The following is a 25931-nucleotide window of genomic DNA, read 5'->3' on the forward strand; positions in this document are numbered from 1 at the left end:
GACATTGACTCTCACAGTTCTCCGAAGAGTATATAATAATTCACAAAGTTGGAAAATGCTAGAAAGAGAGAAACATGTAGCACATACATAAGATCTCTGAATAAGAATCATCTGCCAAGCACATCTCTGTGATCATAGGGTGAAGGTGTCTAGCATCTGAACATTCTGGCCTGATGCCATCATAATGATGTGACCAAAGAGTGCTCCATCTCCTTTCAGAATGTTGCAGTTCCATTACTCTTCACTCCCTTCTTCTTTCACATTTTGCTGAAGGGTTTCAGCTCATTCACTTTCATGGCATCATTGGCATTCGTCATTGGTGGGTTTCTCTCTCGTCTCTCAGTTCTGAAGTTGGCAGTACTGTACCTTGCTGTCTTATTTCATATGCTTTCATCAGGTCACCGACTATTTCCTGAGGAGCTGTTTTTACTGTGAATAGAATGATGAGATGATGTGCTCGTGCAAAGGAGTTATGCCAGATCTGAAATAGATTCACCACTGCTGATGCTACATTCTTAGAGTTTCCGACTCGTGGTTTATGTAATGCTGCATGAAGAGCTGATCTGTGTTCCTGCACCATTTCATTCATCTGACTCAGGAAGGCACTCCTGTGTTTTGCTGTGATGTATTATTATTATATTTATATTATATATTGTATATTTTAGTCATCCTACCATTCCACCATTTAGGTCATGTTTGAATAAAATTGTTTGCAGCCTTAGCAGGGATGGGCTTTTACATATAGATCTTCCACCTGAGACAAAAGCAACAGACTCCCTGTCAATACCCAGTGTTGACTATAGAGGGCCATGCCAATGTGCTTTGGTGCAGCTCTCCAGCAATGGCAACAGGGCAAAGAGTAAGTAACTACCTGTCGTCAGACCAGTCTAGGAGCAGAGCACATAACAATGCCTGGGTCAGGAGGTCAGGGCTGTTCCTACCATAAAATTCTTTTCACAGACAGCTGATTTGAGAACAGTTAGAATCACCACAAAGGAGCTGTGATGGAGTCACACACCCCCTCCTCTCCTTCTCTCTGCCAGTGGCAGTTCTGACTCTCAGCCTCGGCAGAAGAAGGTTTCCCTGGAAGTGCCTGCCCCAGACCAATCCACAGGGGTAAAATAACTAAAACATTCTACTAGGAGGACAAGTTTGCTCCTGCCATGCAGTTCTTTGACTTGATGGTCGTTAGAACGATCACAGAATACTTACCTCGTCACAGCACCTGAATAGGTTCTAAAATCAAGTCTCAGAGCTGCCTCTGAGAAGTCCACAGGCAAGGAGTGAGGGCATGCCCTCTCTCTTGCTGTTGCTTCCCTGCAACTGGTATTTAGAGGCATCTTGCCTCTGAGGCTGGAGGTGGCCTATAGCCACTGGACTAGTAGCCATTGATACCCATCCTGCATACATTTGTCTAAGCCCCTTTTAAGGCCATCCAAGCTATTGGCCATTCACAACATCCCTGGCAGAGAGTTACATAGATTAATTATGTGCTGTGTGAAAAAGTGCTTCCTTTTGTCAGTCCTAAATTTCCTGGCCTTCAGTTTCATGGGATGACCCTTCTAGAGTTGTGAATTAGGGAGAAAAATTCCACTCTGTCCACTCTCTCTATGCTATGCATAATTGTATACAACTCGATCATGTTTCCCCATAGTCACCTCTTTTCCAAACTAAAAAGCATCAGATGCTATTGCCTTGACTCGTAAGGAGGAGCTCCAGGCCCCTGATCATCTTGGTTGCTCTCTTCTGCACCTTTTCCAGTTCTATGATGTCCTTCTTAAGATACAGTGACCAGAACTGTATGCAGTACTTCAAATGTGGCCTTACCATAGGTTTGTATACAAATATACAACTGTATTATACGAATTTGTATACAAATATACAAGTGTCACTCATTGGGTAGACCCTTTCAACAAGCTGTCTTCGACGACCCTAAGAGCTCTTTCCTGGTCAGTTAGGGGTGTACATCTATCTATCTATCTTCCTTGCTGAGTTCCCTTGCTTGATATCTTCTTTAGGCGAGAAATACAAGCTTGTTGCTTCCTCTTTCTTCAAGACCAGCAAGGAACTGAGTAGTTCAAATGACTAATTCTGGCAATTCTTTCTCTTTCCAGATGCAACACCAAACAAAGACACTTTGCAGGATTGGCAGCAAAAAAGCAGCATAGGTTGGAACAAATAACGGGTGCAAGAAAAGACAGCAGAAAGACCTTTACAATGTCAGTCCTTGGGGAAAGTAATAGGAAGTGAAGAGTTTATTGTACAAAATTCTGTTGCCAAAAATATTATGAAGAGCTGTCCGATCTGTTTTGTTCAATTTCTGCTATGGATGTGTTATACTTCTCAAGATGGTGAGTCATTAAGCAGGAGCATAGCAAGGTTGGAGTGAGCCCTAGGGTAAAAAGTAAAGATGTGAGCTGCTGTTATTGCTTCTGTGTCATAAGAAGGTGGCGGCCTCCCAGCTCCAGGCAGTCTTGGAGGAAACTGATTATCTAGACCCATTTCAAACTGGTTTTTGAGTGGGCTATGAGGTGGAGACTGCCTTGGTCAGTCTGATGGATGATCTCCAATTGGGAATGGACAGAGGAAGTGTGACTCTGTTGGTCCTTTTGGATCTCTCGGCAGCTTTCGATACTATCGACCATAGTATCCTTCTGGAACGTCTGAGAGTGTTGGGGGTGGGAGGCACTGCTTTGCAGTGGTTCCGCTCCTACCCTTCTGGCAGATTCCAGATGGTGTCGCTTGGAGACTGCTGCTCTTCAAAATCTGAGCTTTTATATGGGGTCCCTCAGGGCTCCATACTGTCTCCAATGCTTTTTAATATCTACATGAAACCATTGAGAGAGATCATCTGGAGATTTGGTGCTGGGTGTTATCAGTATGCTGATGACACCCAAATCTATTTCTCCATGTCAGCATCATCAGGAGAAGGCATATCCTCCCTGAATGCCTGCTTGGAAGCAGTAATGGGATGGATGAGGGATAACAAACTGAGACTGAATCCAGACAAGACGGAGGTACTTATTGTGCGCGGTCATCACTCAGGAAGCGATATTGATCTACCTGTTCTAGATGGGGTCACACTTCCTCAGAAGGAATAGGTACGCAGTCTGGGAGTGCTTCTGGATCCACACCTCTCCCTGGTTTCCCAGGTTGAGGCAGTGGCCAGAAGCGCTTTCTATCAGCTTTGGTTGATACGCCAGCTGCGTCCGTTTCTTGAAGTTCATGATCTCAAAACAGTAGCACACTTGCTAGTAACCTCCAGACTTGATTACTGCAATGCGCTCTATGTGGGGCTGCCTTTGTACGTAGTCTGGAAACTACAATTAGTACAAAATGCAGCAGCCAGGTTGGTCTCTGGGTCATCTCGAAGAGACCATATTACTCCTATATTACAGGAGTTGCACTGGCTGCCGATAGATTTCTGGGCACAATATAGGGCTATAAAGCCCTAAACAGCTTAGGCCCATGGTACTTAAGAGAGCGTCTTCTTCTGCATGATCCCCATCATCCACTATGTTCATCAGGGGAGGCTTATCTGTGGCTACCCTCATGTCGTTTGGTGGCCACCCAGGGACAGGCCTTCACTGTTGTTGCCCCGAGACTTTGGAACACAGTTCCCGTGGGAATAAGAGTCTCCCCATCTCTAGTGGCTTTTAAAAGGGGTCTAAAGACTTATCTTTTTACCCAAGCTTTTTAGCTTTTTAACTTTTAACTTTTTAGCTTTTTAACTTTTAATTTTTTAAACTTTTGATTGTTTATTATTTGTTTTAAATTGTTTTTAGTATTTGTTTGTTGTGAACCGCCCTGAGACCTTGGGTTAGGGTGGTATAAAAATGTGCTAAATAAATAAATAAATAAATAAATAAATAAATAAATAAATAAATAAATAAATACCAAGAAATGTCAAGTGGAGAATGGCTGGTACCCACATCAGACCTGAGTTTCAGTGTCAAATGCTGGCTTCAGGTGAATGTTTGGCTGAGGGCAGTAGACTCAGGTGGCCAATCACAGGTGTGCCTGCCTTCACATTTACAGTGCTTTCCTTCACACAACCGTTGCCTTTTCCATGAGCGGTGTGACGAGGGAGGTGAGTGACATGACAGGTCAGGACTTCTGACCCACTATCGGCACTTCTAAGTGTGCAGTAAGCATTTCTTTTAAAGTCCTACGCATTTCTTTGAATGCCTGAATAGAGCTACTGTAACTCAGCACTCAGGGACATGTTCGTGGCAGCCATATAGCACTTTTAGAAGGAGGTGAGATCTGTAGAAATCACTGCCCTGGCCTCTGCGTATGTATGACTACGCAGCAATAATCTTGCTGAGCTCTGAAGCAGCCTCTTGCATGGATGGAGCTTCATGTTCTACATCCAACCTGTATTCACAACCTGTTGTCATCCAGATGTTGCTGAACAATAAATGCATTGAGGCTGGAGATGATGAGAGTTGTAGTTCAGCAACACTTGGAGGGCAACAGGTTGGGAACCCCCATTCTACACATCTAACACTGTGGAGTTATGTGAGTCACAGTGTGCTAAATTGTGCCAGGGACATTTGCCATGCTCTGGAATGGCAGAATTTGACCTGTGAAAACAGTGTCCAGTGATGTCTGCAAAGATTCCTTGAACCTTTCAGTACGGAAACTGCACCTGCTGGCTACATCAGCTTCAAAATCATAATATGAACAGATATGTGTTATATGGTTTTGTCTCCAATCTAGTCTATAGCAGGTCACTTATCAATTAAAAAAATAATAATCCGGGGCGGGGGAGATGTTTGACTTGTACTTACTCGAGGAACTTATTGCCATGCTTATTTATTGTGCTACTTTGAAAAGGAAAATAAAGTTAACATGTGATGGTTGTAAATATAATTACAGCATGTAAAGCACCTGCAATTGATTATGGAGAAATTATAAGTGCTAAAAAAGAAACGTATCACAAAGGTGACAAAGTACAATACAAGTGCCAGTCTGGGTATGACCTGGAAGGATCTGAATGGGTGGCATGCAAAAAAAAAAAGTGGGACCCTCCACCAAAGTGTTTGGGTAAGTGAATCTGTTTCTGCAAAGTAAAACAGAAATGGAGCTACATGTCGAACATGTTGCGAGACTGGATTCTTGTTCTGACATTATCTTGTATCTGTTTACAAGCGTCTTCATATATGTTCGTGTTTTGTGTAAAGGACTGTATATACGAATACAACAATGAATATTTGTATACCACTTTCCAACCACAGTAGTTCCCTAAGTGGTTTACATAGATATAGATAAATAAATAAATAAATAATACGGCTCCCTGTCCCCAAATGGCTCACAATCTTTTAAAAAGAAACATAAGATATACACCAGTAACAGCCACTGGAGGGATGCTGTGCTGGGGATGGATAGGGCCAGTTGCTCTTCCGCTTTAAAAAGGTGCCTCTTTGCTCAGTTGGCAGGGGGCTCAGTCAGCTATATGGGTTCATTTAAAAAGTGGTACTGGCCCCCTCAGTGCAATGTATGGATGAGAAATGTCTGACTGGATGGACACTGAACATAATGTATTAATAATTGTACATGTGTACATGCAAACTCGGGGCATGGATTGTATGTGTGTTGAAGTATAGTATTACTATACTAGTATTACAACAAGATTATATTATTGAATTGTATCACAAGTGTTACAGTTAGTAAGTCTTGTATTACATCTATAGTACTAGTTATGTTACAGCATGTGTGAATTCTGTACTATAGAGATTTTTATGGGCAAATCTGCAGAGTGGTCCTGCTGTTAGAAAGCTAGACAGCATCTAGATTCAGATCTCCCTTGGCCATGTTCTTTCTTTGAGTGGCTCCTATTCTTCATCTGAAAAATGGGAAAGATTATTAATGTGTTTATTTGATTTGTATCCCACTCTGTCCCAGGGGCTCAGATGGCTTCCTTCATAGGATTGTTATGTGAATGAATAGTTGATAATTGACAAAAAGAAATAAAACAAAAGCACCTGAGTGTGTATCGGGGTCCTTGGGGCAAGAAGTTGCTTTTCCCCACCTGCCTCCCGCCTTCTCCTTCTCCAACGGCATCTCTTTGCTGCAGAAGAATGGTAAGGACATGGTGATTAAATAAAGGAGTATTATGATTTTACTCTTTCCACATAGGATTTTACTCTTTCCACGCCCTATGTGGAAAGGGAAATGCCGGATGTTCAAGCTGGTTTCAGAAATGGCCGAGGAACAAGATACATCATTGCTAATGCACACTGGATAACTGAGAAAGCCAAAGAATACCAGAAGGAAGTCAATATGTGCTTTATTGATTTCAGAAAAGCCTTTGATTGTGTCGACCATGTCAAGTTGTGGAATATCCTTAGGAAAATGGGTGTCCCAGAACATCTCATTGTTCTCATGAAAAACCTATACACAGGATAGGAAGCCACAGTCCAGACGGAACATGGTGAAACAGACTGGTTCCAAATCAGCAAAGGAGTAAGACAAGGCTGTATACTTTCTCCATATTTATTGAACATATATGCTGAACATATACTGAGAGAAGCTGGACTGGAAGAAGATGAGCGTGGCTTTAAAGCTGGAGGAAGAAACATCAATAACCTGCACTACGCTGATGACACCACTCTGATGGCTGAGAATGCAGTTGATCTGCAAGCTCTAGTAATGAAAGTCAAGGGGCACAGTGAAAAAATGGGACCATGACTGAAGGTAAAAAAGACTAAACTAATGACAACGGGTACAGCAACCAGCCTCAGAATTGACAATGGAGACATTGAAGTGGTGGATAGCTTCTGCCTTTTAGGATCGACCGTCAACAGTAAAGGATCCAGCAGTCAAGAAATAAGCCACAGACTAGCACTCCGTAGGGTTGCAATGAAGGCCTTGGAAAGGATATTTAGATGTCATGACGTGTCTACACCTACAAAGATTAGAATAGTTCAGATAATGGTTTTTCCCGTGACACTCTATGGATGCGAAAGCTGGACTTTGAAGAAACAAGATAGAAAAGTATTGACACTCTTGAACTTTGGTGCTGGAGAAGACTTTTGAGGATACTATGGACAGCCAGGAAAACAAACAAATGGATCATAGAACAAATCAATCCAGAATTTTCACTCGAGGCACAAATGACCAGGCTCAAACTATCATACTTTGGACACATTACACAAAGACCCAGCTCCCTTGAGAAGTCGATAATGCTGGGGAAAGTTGAAGGAAAGAGAAGAGGATGGACAGCAGCAAGGAGAATGGACTCAATTATGACAATAATGAATGCACCACTGAGAGACCTTAAAGGCCGAGTTGAAGTCAGATCATCCTGGAGAGAATCTATCTATGTGGTCGCTAAGAGTTGACACCGACTTGACGGCTCTTCATCCATCCATGATTTTACTCTATGCTTTTTAGCAAGGGCAGGATTCAAAAAAGGGTCCCTAAGCTTTGGAGTAGCTCATCCCCCTCCCTTTTTAGCACTTTAGTTGATCTTTTAGGCTCTGTTGCAGCCCAAAAGGAGGTTGGGTTGCCGCCTCAGGAGGGAGAGTGAAGGGAGAAATGTCGAGCAGCATCTTTCCCTTCTCCTCCCCTCATAACTGGCTGGCTATTGCTCAGTGACATTTTGCTTGCTGTTGAACCTGTCAGTCAGGCTGAGGGAGGAATAGGCTGAATCTGAGCACTAGCTAGTCAGGACGAGAGGAGAAGGAGGTGATGTTGCCTGACACTGTTCCTATTCTCCTCCTGGAGAGGATGTCTCTCACTTGAAGCTGTAACGAGTCCTCTGATCAGGAGCCATTAGCATGGCAGTGGAACAGGGACGCAGAAGGGGAAGAGCGAAACATGTTACATGTGTTACATGCTAGCACACTCTGTGACTATGCTTTTGATCTGTGTGGGGGAATTAGCTCAAATTGGGTGTAGTTTGGGGACAGTTGGTATGGGTAAAAGCAGGTCAGAGTTAGGGTAGCCAGAAAGGGGTAAGGGTTGAGACCAGGTTTCAACAAAGAATAATTTTATTAAAGACAAAAGTATTACAAGTAGAAAGTGCTGACTGGTAATTAGGAGAGGAGAGCTGATCTTGTGGTAGCAAGCATGGCTTGTCTCCCTAGCTAAGCAGGGTCCACCCTGGTTGCATATGAATGGGAGACTAGAAGTGTGAGCACTGTAAGATATTCCCCTCAGGGGATGGAGTCACTCTGGGAAGAGCATCTAGGTTCCAAGATCCCAACCTGACAGCATCTCCAAGATAGGGCTGAGAGAGATTCCTGCCTGCAACCTTGGAGAAGCCGCTGCCAGTCTGTGTAGACAATACTGAGCTAGATGGACCAGTGGTCTGACTCAGTATATGGCAGCTTCCTATGTTCCCATGTTCCCAACCTCTCATAGATCCAGGACAGAAGTGCCTAGCTACTAGACACTGGTCCATAAGCAGAATACCAAATTCGAGTGAGCACAAGCTTGAGGGGAGGGGGAGAAAAATGGCATTGATAAACAGAACAGGGAGGAAGATAAAGTCATAGTCAATAACTGAGAAAAGAGGCACCATTTCAGAGTGCTGATTCTCTTTACTGAGCAGGGGGAGAGCAACTAGTCCTGTCCATCCACAGAACATCATCCCTCCAGTGACTGTTGCTGGAGTCTATCTTGTCTTTCTTTTTTAGATTGTGAGCCCATTGAGGATAGGAAGCCATTTTATTTTTCTATTTATATATGTGTAAACCTCTTTGGGAACCTTTGTTGAAAGCAGTATATAAATATTTGTTATATTCATATAATATAATATACCAGTCCTAAATTCTGCATGGCTGGTGTATTTCAGGTTTGATGTTCGTCTTTCTCTGGGTGGATGGAGGATAGGCTTTGCCACAAAGGGGTGAAATGACAGATTTTGAGGAAGGCTTGAGGATCCTGGGCAAACACAAGACTCATGTTGATCCACTTCAGAGGAGTCTCAACTTCGATGGAAGTTGCAGGAAAGGAGGAGGCTGGCTGCCTTGAGTACCACCTGGAGATATCCGCGGCTCTCCATTGTTTCCAGATCTGGGCACTCCTTAAAGCTGGGGAGTTGATTGACTCATTGTTAATATCACAATTCAAAGTGCTTGCAACCTTTGTAATGGCCATTCTTAGCCCCTTGAGATTCATGCTTTCTTTCTCTGGGGAAGTAGAAGGCCAAACATGCTCATCCAAGATCGGCCCAAAGATTGGGGGCACCCCAGGTGAAGCCTGGCTTTGGTGCTACCCCACCCCATTTGCCTGCATGGTAAGCGGGCGATCCCCATGGCTTGCTGGCTGACTAGCTGGCTCCCGAAGGTGTGTCCACTTGCTCGCAGTCACACATCATCTGGCTGGTTGGCTGGCTGTGGCTGGTTGGCTGGCTGACTCTAGTGTGTGCACATGACCCAGATGTCAATGCCCCTCCCCACATGGCAACCTAGGTGACTGCCAAGATTGACTAGTGTGTGGGACAGCCCTGTGCTAATCATATTCCCAAGCCCAGAGGGGGTCATGTAGCAAAAAGTGGGGATACAGGCTGGCTGCCTGTAATAAGAATTGGCCATCACCAGCCAGTGCCCCCCACCTCTCTCAGGCCTAGACACATTTGTCCCACCTTGTTCAATTATAGCTATGCCCCTGGTGTGTATGAAACTGTAACCAAGTCAAGGTAAAGCCTGTGTATACCACTATATGCTCCACATTCTATTTTAATAGCTCTAGAGAAAGTTTGCATTTTGCCAGTTTTTTCTTCTTAAACAGGCTTTGTAAGAGCCGAATGTGAATCTAGGTTAATAGGTGGATTTTCAATATGGCATTTGTGGACCAGAAGCTTGTTGGCAGAGGCTATCATTTGTAGAATATGAACAGATCAATCTGTAATCAGACCTCTTAGGGATCAGGGCTTAGAAAAATCAGCTCCAAAGTATTGTGTTTCTTTCCTCATAGCACCTTGCAATATCACATCACAAGAGCTGGCTGCCAGAAAGTTGCATTTGGCTGGTGGGGAAAGGCATTCAATGTTGGTCCAAAATAACCACACAGTGGAATTCATATGCAATAAAGGATATTCCATTGTATCTCCTTCCATCAGAAAGTGTATGAATGGGATCGTGGATTTTCCAACATGTGTCTTGTCTGGTAAATATGCTAATAGTTGATCTATTTCAATTTGATTATTTATCTGAAAGTTTATTTACCTTGTTTAGTTCTGTGCACTAGTCTGCTGCTATCTTCACATTTTGATTCCACCGTGGTCAAGACCAAGGCAAAATGTAGCATACAGCCATCAAGATGGAAACTGCAGCTAGTGCAAAATGCTGCAGCTAGGGTTTTATCCAGAGCTGCCCGTTGGGATCATATTACACCCACTCTGAAAGAACTGCACTGGCTACTAATTTGTTTCCGGATACAATTCAAGGTGCTGGTTTTGACCTTTAAAGCCCTTAATGGTTTGGGCCCGGGATATCTGAAGTACCGCCTGCTCCCAAGGGTTGCTGCCCACTTCATCATTTCATATCATCAGAGGGGGCTCTGCTCTGTGTGCCGACGGTGAGAGAGGCTTGGTTGTTGAGCACACAGGACAGGGCCTTCTCAGTCATTGCCCCGAGACTTTGGAATGCTCTCCCAGTTGAAATCTGCCCCTCAGTCTCCTTGACAGTTTTTAGGAAAAAAGTAAAGATGTGGTTTTTCACCCAGGCTTTTCAATTTATTTATTTTTTACTGCTGCTGCTTTGTGTTACATATTATTACTAATTTATGTGTTATTAAATTTTTATATAGAGATTTATAAAATGTGTTTATCCTCACAGCAACCTTGTGTGGTAGGTTAGGCTGAAATATACATGACTGGCCCAGAGTCACCCAGTTAGTTTCATGGCTGAATGGGGATTAGAACTCAGGTCTCCCTGGTCCTAGTCCAACACTCTAACCACTGTACCACACTGGCTCCCCACCAGTAACAGCCCTGTATCTGCCCTGTCAGTATCTGTCCTGTAACTGTCAGGTTTGTTTGTTTGTTTGTTTGTTTGTTTGTTTGTTTGTTTGTTTTATACAGGCAGGAGTCCCTCTGAGCCCTATCTTGGAGATGCCAGGGAGAGAATTTGGAACATTCTGCATGCAAGCATGCAGGTGCTCTACCCAGAGCAGTCCCATCCCCTAAGGGAAATATCTTACAGTGCTCACATGTAGTCTCCCATTCAGATACAAACCAGGGCAGAACCTGATTAGCAAAGACTAAAATTCATGCTCACTACCACAAGACAAGCTCTCCCCTCTTTTTTTAAAAAAACCCATGTAATGGCTATTGGTTGTTTTTTAAAAAAATAAAGGATACATTTCATTAATTTTGATGATATGTCCTGCTAATTTTAAATGCTCTTTTTTAGTATTATAATTTCTTGTGTGTTAATAATATTTTTGAAACTGTATATATCTATATATCTCAGAAGTAGAAAACCTGCCAGGGAGGCAGTTGGACCCTTAGATGATGAAGGTGTGAAAGAGATTATTAAGGAGGATAAGGAGATTACAGAGAATCTGAACGAGTTCTTTGCATCTGTCTTCACGGCAGAGGATACTGACCATATACCCTCTCCAGAAATGAGTTTTTCAGGTTTAGCAGCTGAGGAACTGGGTGAATTTGAGGTGACAAGGGAAGATATTCTAAACTGTCTTGAGAAGTTAAAAATTAACAAATCGCCTGGGCCAGATGGCATCGACCCAAGAGTTCTGAAGGAACTCAAATGTGAAATTGCCGATCTCCTAGCAAAAATATATAACTTGTCCCTACAATCAGGCTCTGTACCAGAGGACTGGAAAGTAGCTAATGTGACTCCAATTTTCAAGAAGGGATCCAGGGGAACCAGGAAATTACAGGTTGGTCAGCTTAACTTTGGTGCTGGGTAAACTGATGGAAAGCATACTTAAGGACAAAAGTGTTAAGCATATACAGGTGAAACTCGGAAAATTAGAATATCGTGCAAAAGTCCATTAATTTCAGTAATGCAAATTAAAAGGTGAAACTGATATATGAGACAGACGCATTGCATGCAAAGCGAGATAAGTCAAGCCTTAATTTGTTATAATTGTGATGATCATGGCGTACAGCTCATGAAAACCCCAAATCCACAATCTCAGAAAATTAGAATATTACATGGAACCAAGAAGACAAGGATTGAAGAACAGAACAATATCGGACCTCTGAAAAGTATAAGCATGCATATGTATTCAGTACTTGGTTTGGGCCCCTTTTGCAGCAATTACTGCCTCAATGCGGCGTGGCATGGATGCTATCAGCCTGTGGCACTGATGAGGTATTATGGAAGACCAGGAAGCTTCATTAGCGGCCTTCAGCAATTCTGCATTGTTTGGTCTCATGTCTCTCATCCTTCTCTTGGCAATGCCCCATAGATTCTCTATGGGGTCAGGTCAGGCGAGTTTGCTGGCCAATCAAGCACAGTATACTGTATACTTTTCAGAGGTCTGATATTGTTCTTTTCTTCAATCCTTGTCTTCTTGGTTCCATGTAATATTCTAATTTTCTGAGATTGTGGATTTGGGGTTTTCATGAGCTGTACGCCATGATCATCACAGTTATAACAAATTAAGGCTTGACTTATCTCGCTTTGCATGTAATGCGTCTGTCTCATATATCAGTTTCACCTTTTAATTTGCATTACTGAAATTAATGGACTTTTGCACGATATTCTAATTTTCCGAGTTTCACCTGTAGAAGAACAGGCCTTGTTGAAGGAGAACCAGCATGGCTTCTGCAAGGGCAAGTCTTGCCTCACTAATCTTTTGGAGTTCTTTGAGAGTGTCAACAGGCATGTGGATAAATGTGATCCAGTTGACATAGTATACTTGGACTTCCAAAATGCTTTTGATAAAGTTCCCCACCAAAGGCTCTTGAGTAAACTCAGCAGTCATGGAATAAGGGGACAGGTTCATGTGTGGATCGGTAACTGGTTGAAAGACAGGAAACAGAGAGTAGGAATAAATTGACAGTTTTCACATGGAGGTAGGTAGGAAGTGTGGTCCCCCAGGGATCAGTATTGGGACCAGTGCTCTTTAACTTGTTCATAAATGATCTAGAAACTGGGGTGACCAGCGAAGTGGCCAAATTTGCAAATGACACTAAACTATTTAGGGTAATGAAATCCACAACGGACTGTGAGGAACTCCAAAAAGATTTCTCCAAACTGGGGAACTGGGTGACAAAATGGCAAATGCAGTTCAATGTAAGCAAGTGTAAAGTGATGCATATTGGGGCAAAAAACACCAACTTCACATATATGCTGATGGGATCTGAGCTGCTGGTGACTGACCAGGAGAGAGATCTTGGGGTTGTGGTGGATAGCTCATTGAAAGTGTCATCTCAGTGCATGGCAGCTGTGAAAAAAGCTAATTTCATGCTAGGAATCATTAGGAGTGGGGTTGAAAATAAAAATGCTAATATTATAATGCCCTTATACAAATCTATGGTGGAGCCACATCTGGAGTACTACATACAGCTTTGGTCACCGTATCTTAAGAAGGATATTGAAGAACTGGAAAAGGTGCAGAAGAGGGCAACCAAAATGAGCAAGAGCCTGGCGCACCTTCCTTATGAGACTAGGCTACAGCATCTGGGGCTCCTTACCTTGGAAAAGAAGCGACTAAGGGGAGACATGATTGAAGTGTAAACGATTATGCATGGAGTGCAGAGTAGACAGAGAGAAATTGTTCTTCCTCTCTCACAACATTAGAACCAGGGGTCACCCCATGAAACAGAAGGCTGGGCAATTTAGGACCGACAAGTGGAAGTACTTTTTCACACAGTGCATAATTAATCTATGGAATTCCTTGCCATGGGATGTGGTGATGACTACCAGATTGGATGGCTTTAAAAAGGGCAGATTCATGGAGGGCAGGTCTATCAATGGCTACTAGTCTGATGGCTGTCGACCACCTCCAGCCTCAGAGGCATGATGCCTCTCAATACCAGTTGCAGGGGAGCAACAGCAGGAGAGAGGGCACGCAGATACCTCTTGCCTGTGGACTCCCCAGAGGCATCTGGTGGGCCATTGTGTCAAACAGGATGCTGGACTAGATGGGCCTTGTGCCTGATCCAGCAGGGCTGTTCGTGTGTGTGTGTATGTGTATATGTGTGTGTGTTTATATACTGTACATACTTGAAGCTCTGTGGATGTTAATGATTTTTTTAAAAAGTTTTTGACGGTAATCGAAGGGAATATATGCTTTGGGGTGAGACCACAGTCAATTTAGAACTTAATGGACAATAGGTATTTGGTATTGTTACCAGCATGATGCAGAGACTGCTGGAAAAGCTTTTCACAGGATGCTTGCTGCTGATATAATCTGTGTCATTCCATTGTGTCATTCCAGTGCCTGGCAAAGAGAGTTCCACATTCCATTTTTCTCTTTCCAGTTCCAGTGAGCAGCTGACACTATCATGGAATCTCTCCACACCAGGTACCAGAATGATGTACTACATATGAAGCCAATGCTACATATGGGGGCTCAGGACAAGCAATAATTTTGGAGAGAACTGAAGGCAGTTCCAAACAACAGAGCAATTGTTGCCAGCTTTATACACAGATGTATATGTTGTAGCATTTGTTGTACAGAGGCAGGTTTTTGAAGCATTAAAAGAAACTGCGGAAGCACTGGATGTAGATAATAGTGGGATGGATGTTCTCACTATGGGTGGCTTCACACATCATGGCAGCAAGTAGGGTTCTGCTAACTGCCCGATCCCGGAGAGCATGTGCTCCCAGAGCAAATCTCAGTTGGGGTGTGTTGTTCAAGCCCACCAATGTTGGGTTCTCCTGATGCACTTTCCTCCAGGGACCTAACATCTGTAACCTAGATATCAAGTTAGTTACAGATGTCAGATTCCCAGAGGAGAGTGTGTTGAGGAACCCAACATTGGTGGGTTCAGAGGACACACCTGGAGCAGAACCTGTATCTTGTTCTGGGAGCATGCAGTTGGAAACTTACTTGTAGACATGGTGTATGAAGTCACTCTATGAACCATGATACCTCAGTCATGTCAGGTTCAGCTCTCAATCATACCAGTTTGTCTTATTTGCTGACTACTGTAGAAACATCACTGAAGCTTGTAATTTTACAACAAAAACATTAGTCTGGATGGAAAATGTAACATTTTGTCTAAGCATCATTGATAGGATGTGGGTAGAGGCACTGGTTGTAATCCTGTTCACAGCTAGATTAGTTATATCTCATTGGATTATAAGGGTCAAAATACATATTGCATGGCAGATCCATGACTGGATTACCTGATATTCCTCTTGTTAATTATATGCAACTGGGCAGTTGTTCATGCATATCCTCTTGTTAATGATATGCAACCGGTGAGTGTGTATCTGTGGAGGGGTGGGAACAATTTGATAGAGCAGCAGTGCTGGGGGATGAGGTGTTTAAGCCTTCACTCTTATCAAAAGCACCCCTACAGGCTGTAATTTGTCCAGTTGTGGGGAGATAGGAATTGATTTTTTTCATCCCATGGAGCAAAAACCAGCCTGAATGGCAATTTTGATCAGAAAAATAGCAGTGGGGAAGGGTAATCATTGTATTATTTATATACTTCTTTCCAACAAAAAAGTTCTCAAAGTGGTTTACATAGAAAAAGGATACTAAGGAGAAGATGTTTCCCTATCCCCAAAGGTCTCACAGTCTAAAAAGAAACACAAGGAAGACATCAGCAACATCCACTAAGGGTTTCTGTGCTAGGGTTAAAAAGGGCCTTTTGGTCTCTCCCTGCTTAATGAAAATAGGATCACCACTTTGAAAGGTGCCACTTTGCCCAGTTAGCAGGGGTTAAATACACTCGCACAGCACTGCTGGTCCATACAAAGCGGCAGCCCCACCCCCAATGGCTGCATTTTATTAAAAAGGAAGCATCAGGAGATCCAGTCACAGATCTCAAGAATAATGTGCCGCAGGGCCCCAAGACTATGCAGAGCCTGTCAGTGGAGACAGATGAAACCCAGCTAGAAAGCATTCCATTTTACAAGCCATATGGTGATGATACTGTAACTACTGATGAGGGAAATTTGCTGCTGGTAGCTAAATTTCCTTTTCTGCTTCTCATTTGCAAGTCATATGCAGTACTCCAGAAGTAAACAATGGCAACTTCCTTCCAGTACAGAGTCGGTACAGACTTGAGCAGATGATCCAAGTTGAGTGTCATTCAGGATATACATCTGAAAACCCCAATACATCTTCGAAATGCACAAAGTTGGGCTGGTCACCACATCCAAACTGTATACGTAAGTACATTTCATGTTGAAGGGATTCTTTTTTTTTTTCTACTTTCAAAGCTTAAATGACCAGTGAATGTAGTCAGTTTTGTATTTTGGACAGTTAAAGGACTGCCTTTTAATAAAGAAACTTCTGTGGTTGCCCCAGGAGTTAAAAAAAAAGCATACATGCCAGTTTTTTGTAACAATACTCAAGAAAAATGGTCAGATACAAGGCTGAATTTAAAATTCTAGCTTTACTGAGGGAGGAATTGTGAGGTTGCAGAGAAGAAAGGTACAGGAGAGACCTGAACATTCTGGGGGGAAAGTACTTGACCTAAGAACTTATTCTGTGGAAATGTCAATATACAATGGCTGACATGAAAGGCAAATTACTCAAAGAAGTCCCGTTGAAATTAAAACGAGAAGTTAGTTTAATTTCCGTCCCACTGAAATTAAAAATGAGCTAACTGGTCCTTTTAACTTCAGTGGGACTACTTTGAGTAATTTCCCTTGTCATGTCAGCCATTATCATTCTGCAGCTGTTCATAAAACCAGATATTTACAAAAAGAGAAAGTCAGTTCCTATGCCAGTTGGGAATGCATTCACATACACAAAGGTCTGCTGTAGCATAGTCATAGTTCTGAAGTATTTTATGAACAGCATTTTCAGTTCTTGTTGTGTCAATGGGATTTCAATTGAATACTGCATTCCCCCATTAGAAAGGTTGGTGCCCCATATGTGGATGGGCTGTGTACAACTTGGATCTAGAAAGGGAGCAGGAGAAAGACGATGTTGTCATGGGTAGCTGTGTGGGGGGGGGGGCGTGGATCTTGGAGGTCTGCAACAAAACTGTAGCTTTCAGGGGGAAGCTGATCCAGACTGTGGCCCAGCATGGGTTCAGTGAGTCATCTCTCATGAGTTCAATATGTCTCAGAATTTAAATATATGGAATTTGTCTCTTATATAGTTGCACATTGACACTGGCACTACTAAAAAATATTTGTCACTACTGGTACTACTAAAAAAATATTGGTTTTGGTAGTCCCATTGTGGGGGACACAATGTTTTTCCAGTCTTCTGTCTGCAATCCTAAACCCACTTACTTGGAAGTTAGGGCCAAACTACATATCGAGGCTGTTCTCACAACCAGCCTAGCCCTGCACAGATCCCAACGCTGCCGCAAAGTCTAACTCTACTCCGAAACCTGGCTCTTAGCTGAGGTTAGGGGAGAAAGTGCTCCTTTAACCCAGCTGCTGGGCTCATGAGCCAAGAAGACACAGAGATGGGTGCCTAGAATGTCCGCCTGACAAGGGAATCCCCCAAAGCCCCTCATTCATTGCACGGTACCTTGTAGGATATGAGGAGGCAGGGAAAGAGTCCTGATCTCTGTTGCTCTGTGCTACTCCTAGCAGTGTAGGTTGTGCGGGTGCGCGACTTGCATGCCAAAAGGATAAAGCAGGATCATCTGGGGGAAGGTAGGTTGAACCCTGCCTCCCCACCCTGCCGCCCGCCTGGTCATGTGAATAGACTCACTATGTTACACAAATTTGTCCTTTGGTCTGTGTGTGTTTTCTCACCTGGGCAGTTGGTTCAGAATCAGGACCACAGCTAGAAGAGAGTTTTGAACACTCTTTCCCCGCCAGATCAGAGTCCTGATTAAAATTCCACCCCCTCTCACTAGCTGCTAATTAGCCAGGAAGGCACCTGCTATTGGCACCAATGGCAGCTTTTCTCCACGGCCAAGAACAGCTCCAAGGAAATGGCTTTCATTGGGACAGGCAAAACAGTTAAAAACTCTTCTACTCTTGCTGTGCTTCTGCTCCCTTCCCCACAGTTGTGATTTAAAAGAACACAAACAGAAGGGCAAACTACATGTTTAACACGTAGTTTGGCGCTTTGTCCTATGACAACTAATTGGATATTGCTACAACTGATGGAGAGTAGAATTGAAAAAACTCATTCTGTGATTTGGATCTCAGGCTAATGTTGCAAAAATACAATCAAAAAGCTTCTCTTAAAGTTAAGGAAAGTAACGAATAAGTTTACATCCTGATCTTTTGGTTTTTACCATTTCCTTTTCATTTCTCCCAAAGCAAAGCGCTGTGTCTTTCCTCAAATAGAGAATGGAAGACTGTCTTGGTCCTATACATATTATAGTGATGAATATTTTCCAGGAAAGGAGGGGAAATTGATTGACTTCAGATGCAATTCTGGCTTTCTGGCAGCTAATAGAAATCAATGGCACAGAGCTAAATGCACCAAAAATGGTTGGGATCCAGAACCAGAATGCTTTAGTAAGTGTATGTTTCCCCTGTTATCTCATATGTCCCACTTCTATATTAATTCGGGAAGACTCCAGCAACTTTAACAGCAGCTGCAGTAGTACATTGGTTCTTGGTGCCATCTTGCTTCATCCCCCATACCTGGGATTTCATCTAGTGTGTTGACAGAATTTGCATGCACTCTGTGCACTCATATGAATGAATAGGAAGCTGCCTTCTACTGTCAGACCTTTGGTCTCATCTTGCTCAGTATCATCTATACTGACTGGCAGCAGCTTTCCGAGGTTTCAGGCAGGAGTCTCTACTAGCCCTATCTGGAGATGCCAAGGATTGAAGCTGAAACCTTCTGCATGCTAAGATTACTGAGCTATGACCAACAACCTCCTTTATAATCAAGTTAACATAAGAACATAAGAACAGTCCAGCTGGATCAGGCCCAAGGCCTATCTACTCCAGCATCCTGTTTCCCACAGAGGCCCACCAGATGCTTCTTGGATGTCCACAGGCAAGAGCTGAGGGCATGCCCTCTCCCTTACTGTTACTCCCTTGCAACTGGTATTTAGAGGCATCTTTCCTCTGTGGCTGGAGGTGGCCTATAGCCCTCAGACTAGTAGCCGTTGAAGGACAGCCATAGCAGAAGGACAGCCACAGCAACCAATTGCATTGGAGAGAGGGAGGAGCTTCCTTCCCTTAACTCCTGTTTATATAGCTTGCACAAAAATCACATTGGAGCCTATGGACCCTCGGCTTGGTAAGTATATCTTACTTCCATCTGAGGGTTCATTCCAAGCTTTGGGTGAGGAATTGGAAATGTGGTTGGGTCTGGGAACCACAGTTCCGACAATTCGGATGTCACAGGGGGTGAACCTGAGGTGAGTTTGCTTCCGGTTTCCCATGATGCCTAAAGGTAGCCACTGTCGCCCAGTGTAACAGTAGACTCCAGCAGTAGTAGCTCAATCCAGAGATTATTGCATGTAGAAACTGGCAGTGCACCTACTTCTGCCTATGAGTATCTTCACTGTGAAGGTGGTGATTGGTGCTGTCAGTTGTGACAGGACTGAGCATGAGATAGAGCACCGTATACTGAATTAATCCTCCTCCCAAAGTGGGTTCAGAATAGTCAAGGCTGACAGCACCTGCTATCTGCTTAGCAGTGCCCCTCGTAAGCCTAGATGGCAGAATTTATTCCACCTGCACTACCATTTTGAGTGCAATGGTCCAGGCCCAGAAGGCGAATCCACACATGGAAATATTTTCCCATGCATGGACCTGGTTGTGAGAAAGTATTTTCCACGTTACTTTCTTTTTAAAAAGAAGGAGGGATATTTCTTTGCTTTCTCAACCCCTCTTTCCACTCCTATATATTATTTTCCCATGTTGTATTCAGAACAATGCTTTCGCCCTAAACATTTGCCACACGGTGAAGTAGCACCAGAGTCCTACAATAGCTTCATAGAGGGTGAAGAAATTTATTTTTCTTGTGAGGAGGGATATCATCCTGAACATCTACCGGCCAAATCCAAGTGCACAAAAGATGGCTGGTCACCATTTCCAAATTGTTCTTCCGTAAGTAAGCTTCATTTTGTGTCCTCTTGTCTGGGAAATATCCCCTGGAAAACTGGATGTGGATTCTCTGGATCTGCCTTAGGCAAGCTACATTAAGTATTTTTCATTTTTGGGGGGCTTGACTGCCAGGAGTAGCCTCATGTTCCTATTACGAGAGTACCACTATAGTGGCAAATTATTGTAGAAAGAGAACTGGGGATGGTTGAAGACAACTGGGACAGACGTGTCTGGCTGTTTCTGCTCACTTGTCTTGCAACAGGATCCTGCTTTATTAGTTATTTCAGAAGTCTTTGCTTGTATTGTTACAGCTCAAATGGGAAATTAGATGGGGCTTCCTGGTTGGACGAGAAGCAATGTGGTAAGGGGGTGCAGAGATGGGAGATGAACCACTAGATAAGATGGCTGTTGCTGCCTAGGCTGCATATGAGCCACTAACAGTCAATAAAAGCAGAAACTCTAAATAGTTCCATAATTTGGCAGAACCCTTGACCACCCCAATGACTGGGATCTTCTCATTCCACAGAGACATGTGCTAAGTAGTGAATCTCTGCTTCATCTTGGAATGGGGAATGGGGGAAATCTGTGTTTAGTCTAAAATGATTAATAATAATCATTATTAAATGGTCAAATAAAAGTTGCGTAATAAAAGCTGGATGCCAATGTGCTCAGCTTGCTTCAGGATCTTTTGCTCCTTTAGCAGAAGTGTAGAGTAACTCTGAGTAGCCAGATCAAGCCATTTTCCATTTCTGGGTGTCCGCTATGGGGAGAGGGGGAGTCATGATGCTGAAGGTCACCTTGGAGTCCAGGGTGGGAGGGAGCAGAATCTGAGGTTTTGAAAAATCCTGAGGGAGAGAAGGAAGCTGGCAGAAATGGGGCTGTGAGAGGCAGCTACCGCTGCTCACCTCTTCCCTTTATTGGAGACAGCTGCCTCAATCATCCAGTAGCAATTGCTCTGCCTTCCACAGGATGCAGCCTGAAATATTCTTTGCTGGCTTTTCCTGCCTGAAGAACAAGCTAGCCAGGAGTGTCTTTCAAATCATCCAGCAATTGTGCTTGTGTGAGAAAGTTTTGTTTCAAGCTGGGAACTGGGCTACTTAAGGGTTCAAGTCAAACATTCCAATGCTCAGCTGGAACACCTGATTGTTGCGATGAGCAAATGGGTCCAAATTCATCTCTAGAAAAAAATAACAAGAAAGGGGTTGATGTTGTCTTTGCTTGCCAGTCTCTTTGGCTGTTGTGAGTGGGAGGAGGAGAGAAGAGAATGGGTTAAGTGAAAGATTTGCATGTATAGCATTGGTGTGTGTCAATTGGTGCACAGTTTCTAAGGGACTCATCTGCAAGCCATGTCATCGTAGCTGTGTTGATACTAGGAACATAGTCACGGTAGTTGTAGCTATTGGTATCTTCCTTCTAACAGTGTGGGTGTGGGGGCTGAGTTCAGCTGGATTTTTGTTGGCTAGTTGGCAGGGCCTCAAGAAACAGACAATGAGGCACAAGTAAGTAATTCTCCTTTGTGTATACATGGAAAGGAAGTTTCATCTTCTGAGAACTTTGTCTTTGCCTCCCACTCTGCTGTTCAGGCTCAGTTGTCAAGATCTGGCTAGATGATCCTTTGCCCTCCCTCATATACGTATTTCCTCCTAGGAAGTCATAATGTTTCCTTCCCTTCCCTGAGTAACAGGAAAATAGTGCCTCCCAAGACCCCACCTCCAGAATTGTGATTGTGTGAGACAGTTTTGTTTCGGGGCTCTTAGAGGAGGGTGGTGGTGCAATCACTGTCAGATGAAGGGCTTGCATGGCATGGCATTGCATTTGAAGGGATTTAAATCACCTTTCCCTGCCTAGGGCAGGCAGACCATTCCGAAAAGGCATGATCACACTTGGCACACCCCCTTTAAGTTCATGGCCAATGGCTACCACCGTGGAGACGTGCTGCTGCCTTGCCCACAGTCTGGCAATGTGGGTGCTATGGATCTTGCTGGGATGCAGCCTTGGTGGACTAGGAAGAGAGTAGGGGTGTGCATGGAACCGCATGGAACAGCTGGAACACCGCATGGAACAGCTGCGGTCTGGCACTGGGGTGGGAGGTTCCATTAAGGGCGGGGGGGCTTTACTTACCCCTCCCAACAACAGCACCGTATTTACTTGAGCAATCAGGCTGCAGGATACCTCCCTGCCACCCGCTTCAATCCCCACTTGGCTCCATTAATAACTAAAAATTGGGCGGCAGGATACCTCCCTGCCTCCCCCTTCAAACCCCGCTTGGCTGGCGGCCGCCCCCTTCAATCCCCCTTCTGCCCCCAATCCCTCTGTCGCCCCCTTCAATACTGTTATCCATAGAAAACGGGCGGCCTTCTTAAAAGCCTTTTGCAGCCAAGCCGGCAAAGGGGCGGCAGGGAGTTATCCTGCCGCCCGTTTTCTATGGATAACGGGATTGAAGGGGGTGGCAGGGGGATTGGGGGCGACAGGGGGATTGAAGGGGGCAGCCGCCGGCCAAGCGGGGTTTGAAGGGGGTGGCAGGGAGGTATCCTGCCACCCGATTTTTAGTTATTAACGGAGCCAAGCAGGGATTGAAGCGGGTGGCAGGGAGGTATCCTGCCGCCCAATTGCTCAAGTAAATATGGCGCCATTGTTGGGAGGGGTAAGTAAAGCCCCCCCGCCCTTAATGGAACGCCTCACCCAAAACTTGCTGAACCGAACCGCCCATGTCCGGACCGGTCCGGAGGCCTGTAGAATGGCCTCCGGACCGGTCCGTGCACATCCCTAGAAGAGAGAGGGGCTGTCCTGAAAACTGAGGTTGCTGGATCATGGTTGGACGAATATTCGTCTGCAGTGTGGTTCACATTTAGAAAAATTAACCGCGGGTCCAGCAACCTCTGGTTTCACGTTACATGTGAATGTGGCCACTATGTTAATAGAAACCCCTTTGAGGAAGGTTTGAACATGCCTGTAGCTCCCACATTCCTGGACAGTAATATCAAAGCAATCCATAACTAATAGCCATGGGACATCCAAAGCATAGGAATAACTATTTGCAATGGCAGAGGGCTGTGGGAAAGAACTTTATTTTCCATTATTGCTTTTGCATCTTTTTGCATTTGTCTTCAGTTGAAATGCATTTGAGCTGACTGAACTGCTTTAAGTGTGTTAAGTTACCTTTACTATAATTGTCTCATTTCCAACTTTTTTGCAGCATTATGGTACTTATTTCTACAGTATGGACACTGCTGCCCTAATAGAGATCCATAACATTTCAGACAAATGGGGTTGAGAGTAGGGAGGGGGACTTCTTTTTGGATAACCAGATTTAGTAATATGCCCCATCAGTGTCCAGCTATTAAAAGAGTTGTAATGTTACCTTTGCAGTAAGCAAAACTTTCCCTAGAGCCTCTGCTACATTTCTTCTTCACTGCTGGAGATTATACTCCATCTGCAATTTTAGAAAATGTTGGTTTGGCAATGAATGTGAGGATTGCTGCCACAACCTCTCATATTTGTGACCAATTATTTGTGAACCATGCATAATATCCAAGGGTATGATCCTTGGGGCAACAATTTGCTCAGCAAAGGTCAAGGCTGCTCACCAGTTCAACGCTAGATTTGACCTGATTGTCTCCCATGAGTGATAATGGGCCGGTTCTCACAGTCCTCTTCAGGTTAAGAGGAGTGTCAAGGCTGGGTACAGAGGGAGTCCCGTGCACTCCTGACTTGCTATTCTGAGAATTCTCCAAGCAAAGTAGGAAAACTGGGGGTGGAGGTGGTCAGCAGCAGCAAGCTCAAAACCAGCGCCAGAGTGAGGGTGGAGGGAAAGCCCTCCCTGCACCTCCCACCTCTGTACCCTGCTTGCAGACCATCATTCCCCCCGCCTTCTACTTTAATTGTTGAAATCTCTCGAAGGTCAACCAGGAACGGACAGGGCTCCTATACCCAGCCTGACCGCTCCTCTTGCCCTGAAGAGGATTGTGAGAATAGCCTCAAGGCAGAAGTGTGACTAGGTAACTTTGGAGCCTGGAACTTAAGGCCTTTGGAGGCCCCTCTCACCTGCAAATTATGCATCATCATGCTCTGTCAGGCAACCACACCACTCAGGACAGACTAAAGAGGATTTGTGGGCTCCCAGGGGAGGTGGAGGCCCTGGACTTCGGCCCTGAAGTCCAGGAGTAAGAGCATCTCTGCCCCAATATGCTATGAATACCAGGTTTATTATGGAGTAACTCCCTTCTCATCTGCAAGCTTCACATTATATCAGCTGTCAGCACTACACACTTGTATTATAAATAGTGTAACATACATTGTATTTGTTTTTCTTTTTTCCAAACTGCAGACGCAAGCAAAAGGGACAAATATCACCAGCACCTGAAGATCCAACAGTGTACATATTTGCAAGTCCTTATATGTATCTCTTTGGAATTTCCTTTTGATTACATTTGTCATGTTTGTGAACCAAGCATTGCTTTTGAAAACTAATTTTAAGCACAAAAAGGCAGACCAAGAAAAACTTCAGTATTCTTGAACATTTAAATAGAATTCTGATGAAAGTAAGGTGCCTACTTCTTCTTCTTTTTTTGAAGGGCTACTCTTCCCAGCACTCTGTGCATGCCTTCCAAGATGGTGCAAGGACTCCATTTCCCTTCCAGCAATAGGATGGTGGGAAGGGTGGTCTCTGCAAGGTGCCAGGACTATACAAAGTATTCAGTGTCAGCCAAAGCTTCACACAGGCCCAGTAAATAATTAGTCAAGGGGCCACACTTTAGGGCCCCAGGGCCTTACAACGAAGAATACTGGTCTAGTGTGATGTACTTCATCACTTTGCATTTCCTTGCTCCCACTCCTGTGACAGGAGACAGAGAGTGCTGAAACACGATGACCCTGGGTCATGCTTTGTGTGAAGACACACAGGAAGACACACAATGGCTTCCGCTTCCTGACTAGTGTAATGGATAACTTTCCTAAAACGTACTAATCCACTCACTCAGGATCTGTCCCATTGAGTAGAGGTTTTAAAAGGGTGTACGTTTGTGTAGTGACCTCACTTGGGGGAGGGACAGAGGGAGGAGCCTGGGTGGAGAAACGTAGAGTGAGGGTTATATAAGCGGCCAGCGGAAAGTCAACTGCAGCATCAAACACAGGTGAAATATTCAAGTGACTGATCCTTTATTAGAATGTTCTAAAAAGGCACATCAACATGCTAAATCAAATAAACAAGTTAAAATGTATTGCTTGTCCTTCATTGAAGCAAGTCTTCCTTTTAGGTCAATTAGTAATCAGTTTCAGTGGGTGTACTGTGTGTGTTGTATCTGGGACAGATCCTCAAAACAGGGGCAGAATACATTTGGAGAAGGGTGAGGCTTGCATTCTCCATCTGCAATATAATATACCTTCAAGCATTTCACAGATGATAGCAGGGACATGTGTATACTGTCTACTTCCAAGAGCAAACATTGGGGCATTAGCCCCTCCATACACACTGCTGAATGTACTTGCACTCAGGAACTGGACTTCTTAAGCAACAGTTAAGAGCTTGTGTTCTTTAGCCATCTTTTGCTGCACTGGACAAGAAGCAGTAACAGAAACAGAATCTGTAAGGAGAATGCTATTCATGAAGGCCCAGTAGCTCTGAAAAGCATCAGTAGCACTTGTCAGGCTACACTGGGCAGGTTGGAATGACAATTGTGTTTTATTTATTTAAACCACTGTAAAAGACGTCTGGAAAAAAATGATGAGGGGACAAGACAGGGAGCAGAGAATGCAATGATTTGGCTACAAGACTGGATTCTCCTTAAGGGGTGTGTGAACCACAGATGGCAGTTCCTAGTGCTGGCTCAAGCACCCTGT

General features: G+C 44.0%; 2 protein-coding genes across 6 annotated transcripts in view; one reads left to right on the forward strand and one right to left on the reverse strand.

The window, feature by feature from the left end:
• Positions 1–222: 222 nt before the first annotated feature.
• On the forward strand, positions 223–25304 carry LOC128322197 (complement factor H-related protein 2-like). 5 transcript variants are annotated; one of them, XM_053243001.1, is made up of 9 exons: positions 223–319; positions 2115–2351; positions 4882–5049; positions 9928–10119; positions 14368–14454; positions 16104–16274; positions 18342–18542; positions 19918–20096; positions 24421–25304. In XM_053243001.1, the coding sequence occupies exons 2-9, from the start codon at positions 2288–2290 to the stop codon at positions 24454–24456; spliced, it is 1098 nt and encodes a 365-aa protein (XP_053098976.1). In that variant the 5' UTR covers positions 223–319; positions 2115–2287; the 3' UTR covers positions 24457–25304. The 5 variants fall into 5 exon arrangements, with proteins under 5 accessions (XP_053098976.1, XP_053098975.1, XP_053098977.1 ...); XM_053243000.1 differs by lacking the exon at positions 223–319 and adding an exon at positions 326–625; XM_053243002.1 differs by lacking the exon at positions 223–319 and adding an exon at positions 326–625 and having other exon boundaries at positions 16149–16274.
• LOC128322200 (complement factor H-related protein 4-like) overlaps positions 25234–25931 on the reverse strand; it is a 65671-nt gene continuing 64973 nt past the window's right edge. Inside the window, exon 8 of the mRNA XM_053243014.1 lies at positions 25234–25645. Coding sequence (XP_053098989.1) covers positions 25610–25645 — 36 coding nt within the window. The 3' untranslated portion in view covers positions 25234–25609. The remainder of the gene's footprint in view (positions 25646–25931) is intronic.

This window comes from Hemicordylus capensis, chromosome 4, assembly GCF_027244095.1.
Source record: "Hemicordylus capensis ecotype Gifberg chromosome 4, rHemCap1.1.pri, whole genome shotgun sequence".
Classification (NCBI taxonomy): Eukaryota; Metazoa; Chordata; class Lepidosauria; order Squamata; family Cordylidae; genus Hemicordylus; species Hemicordylus capensis.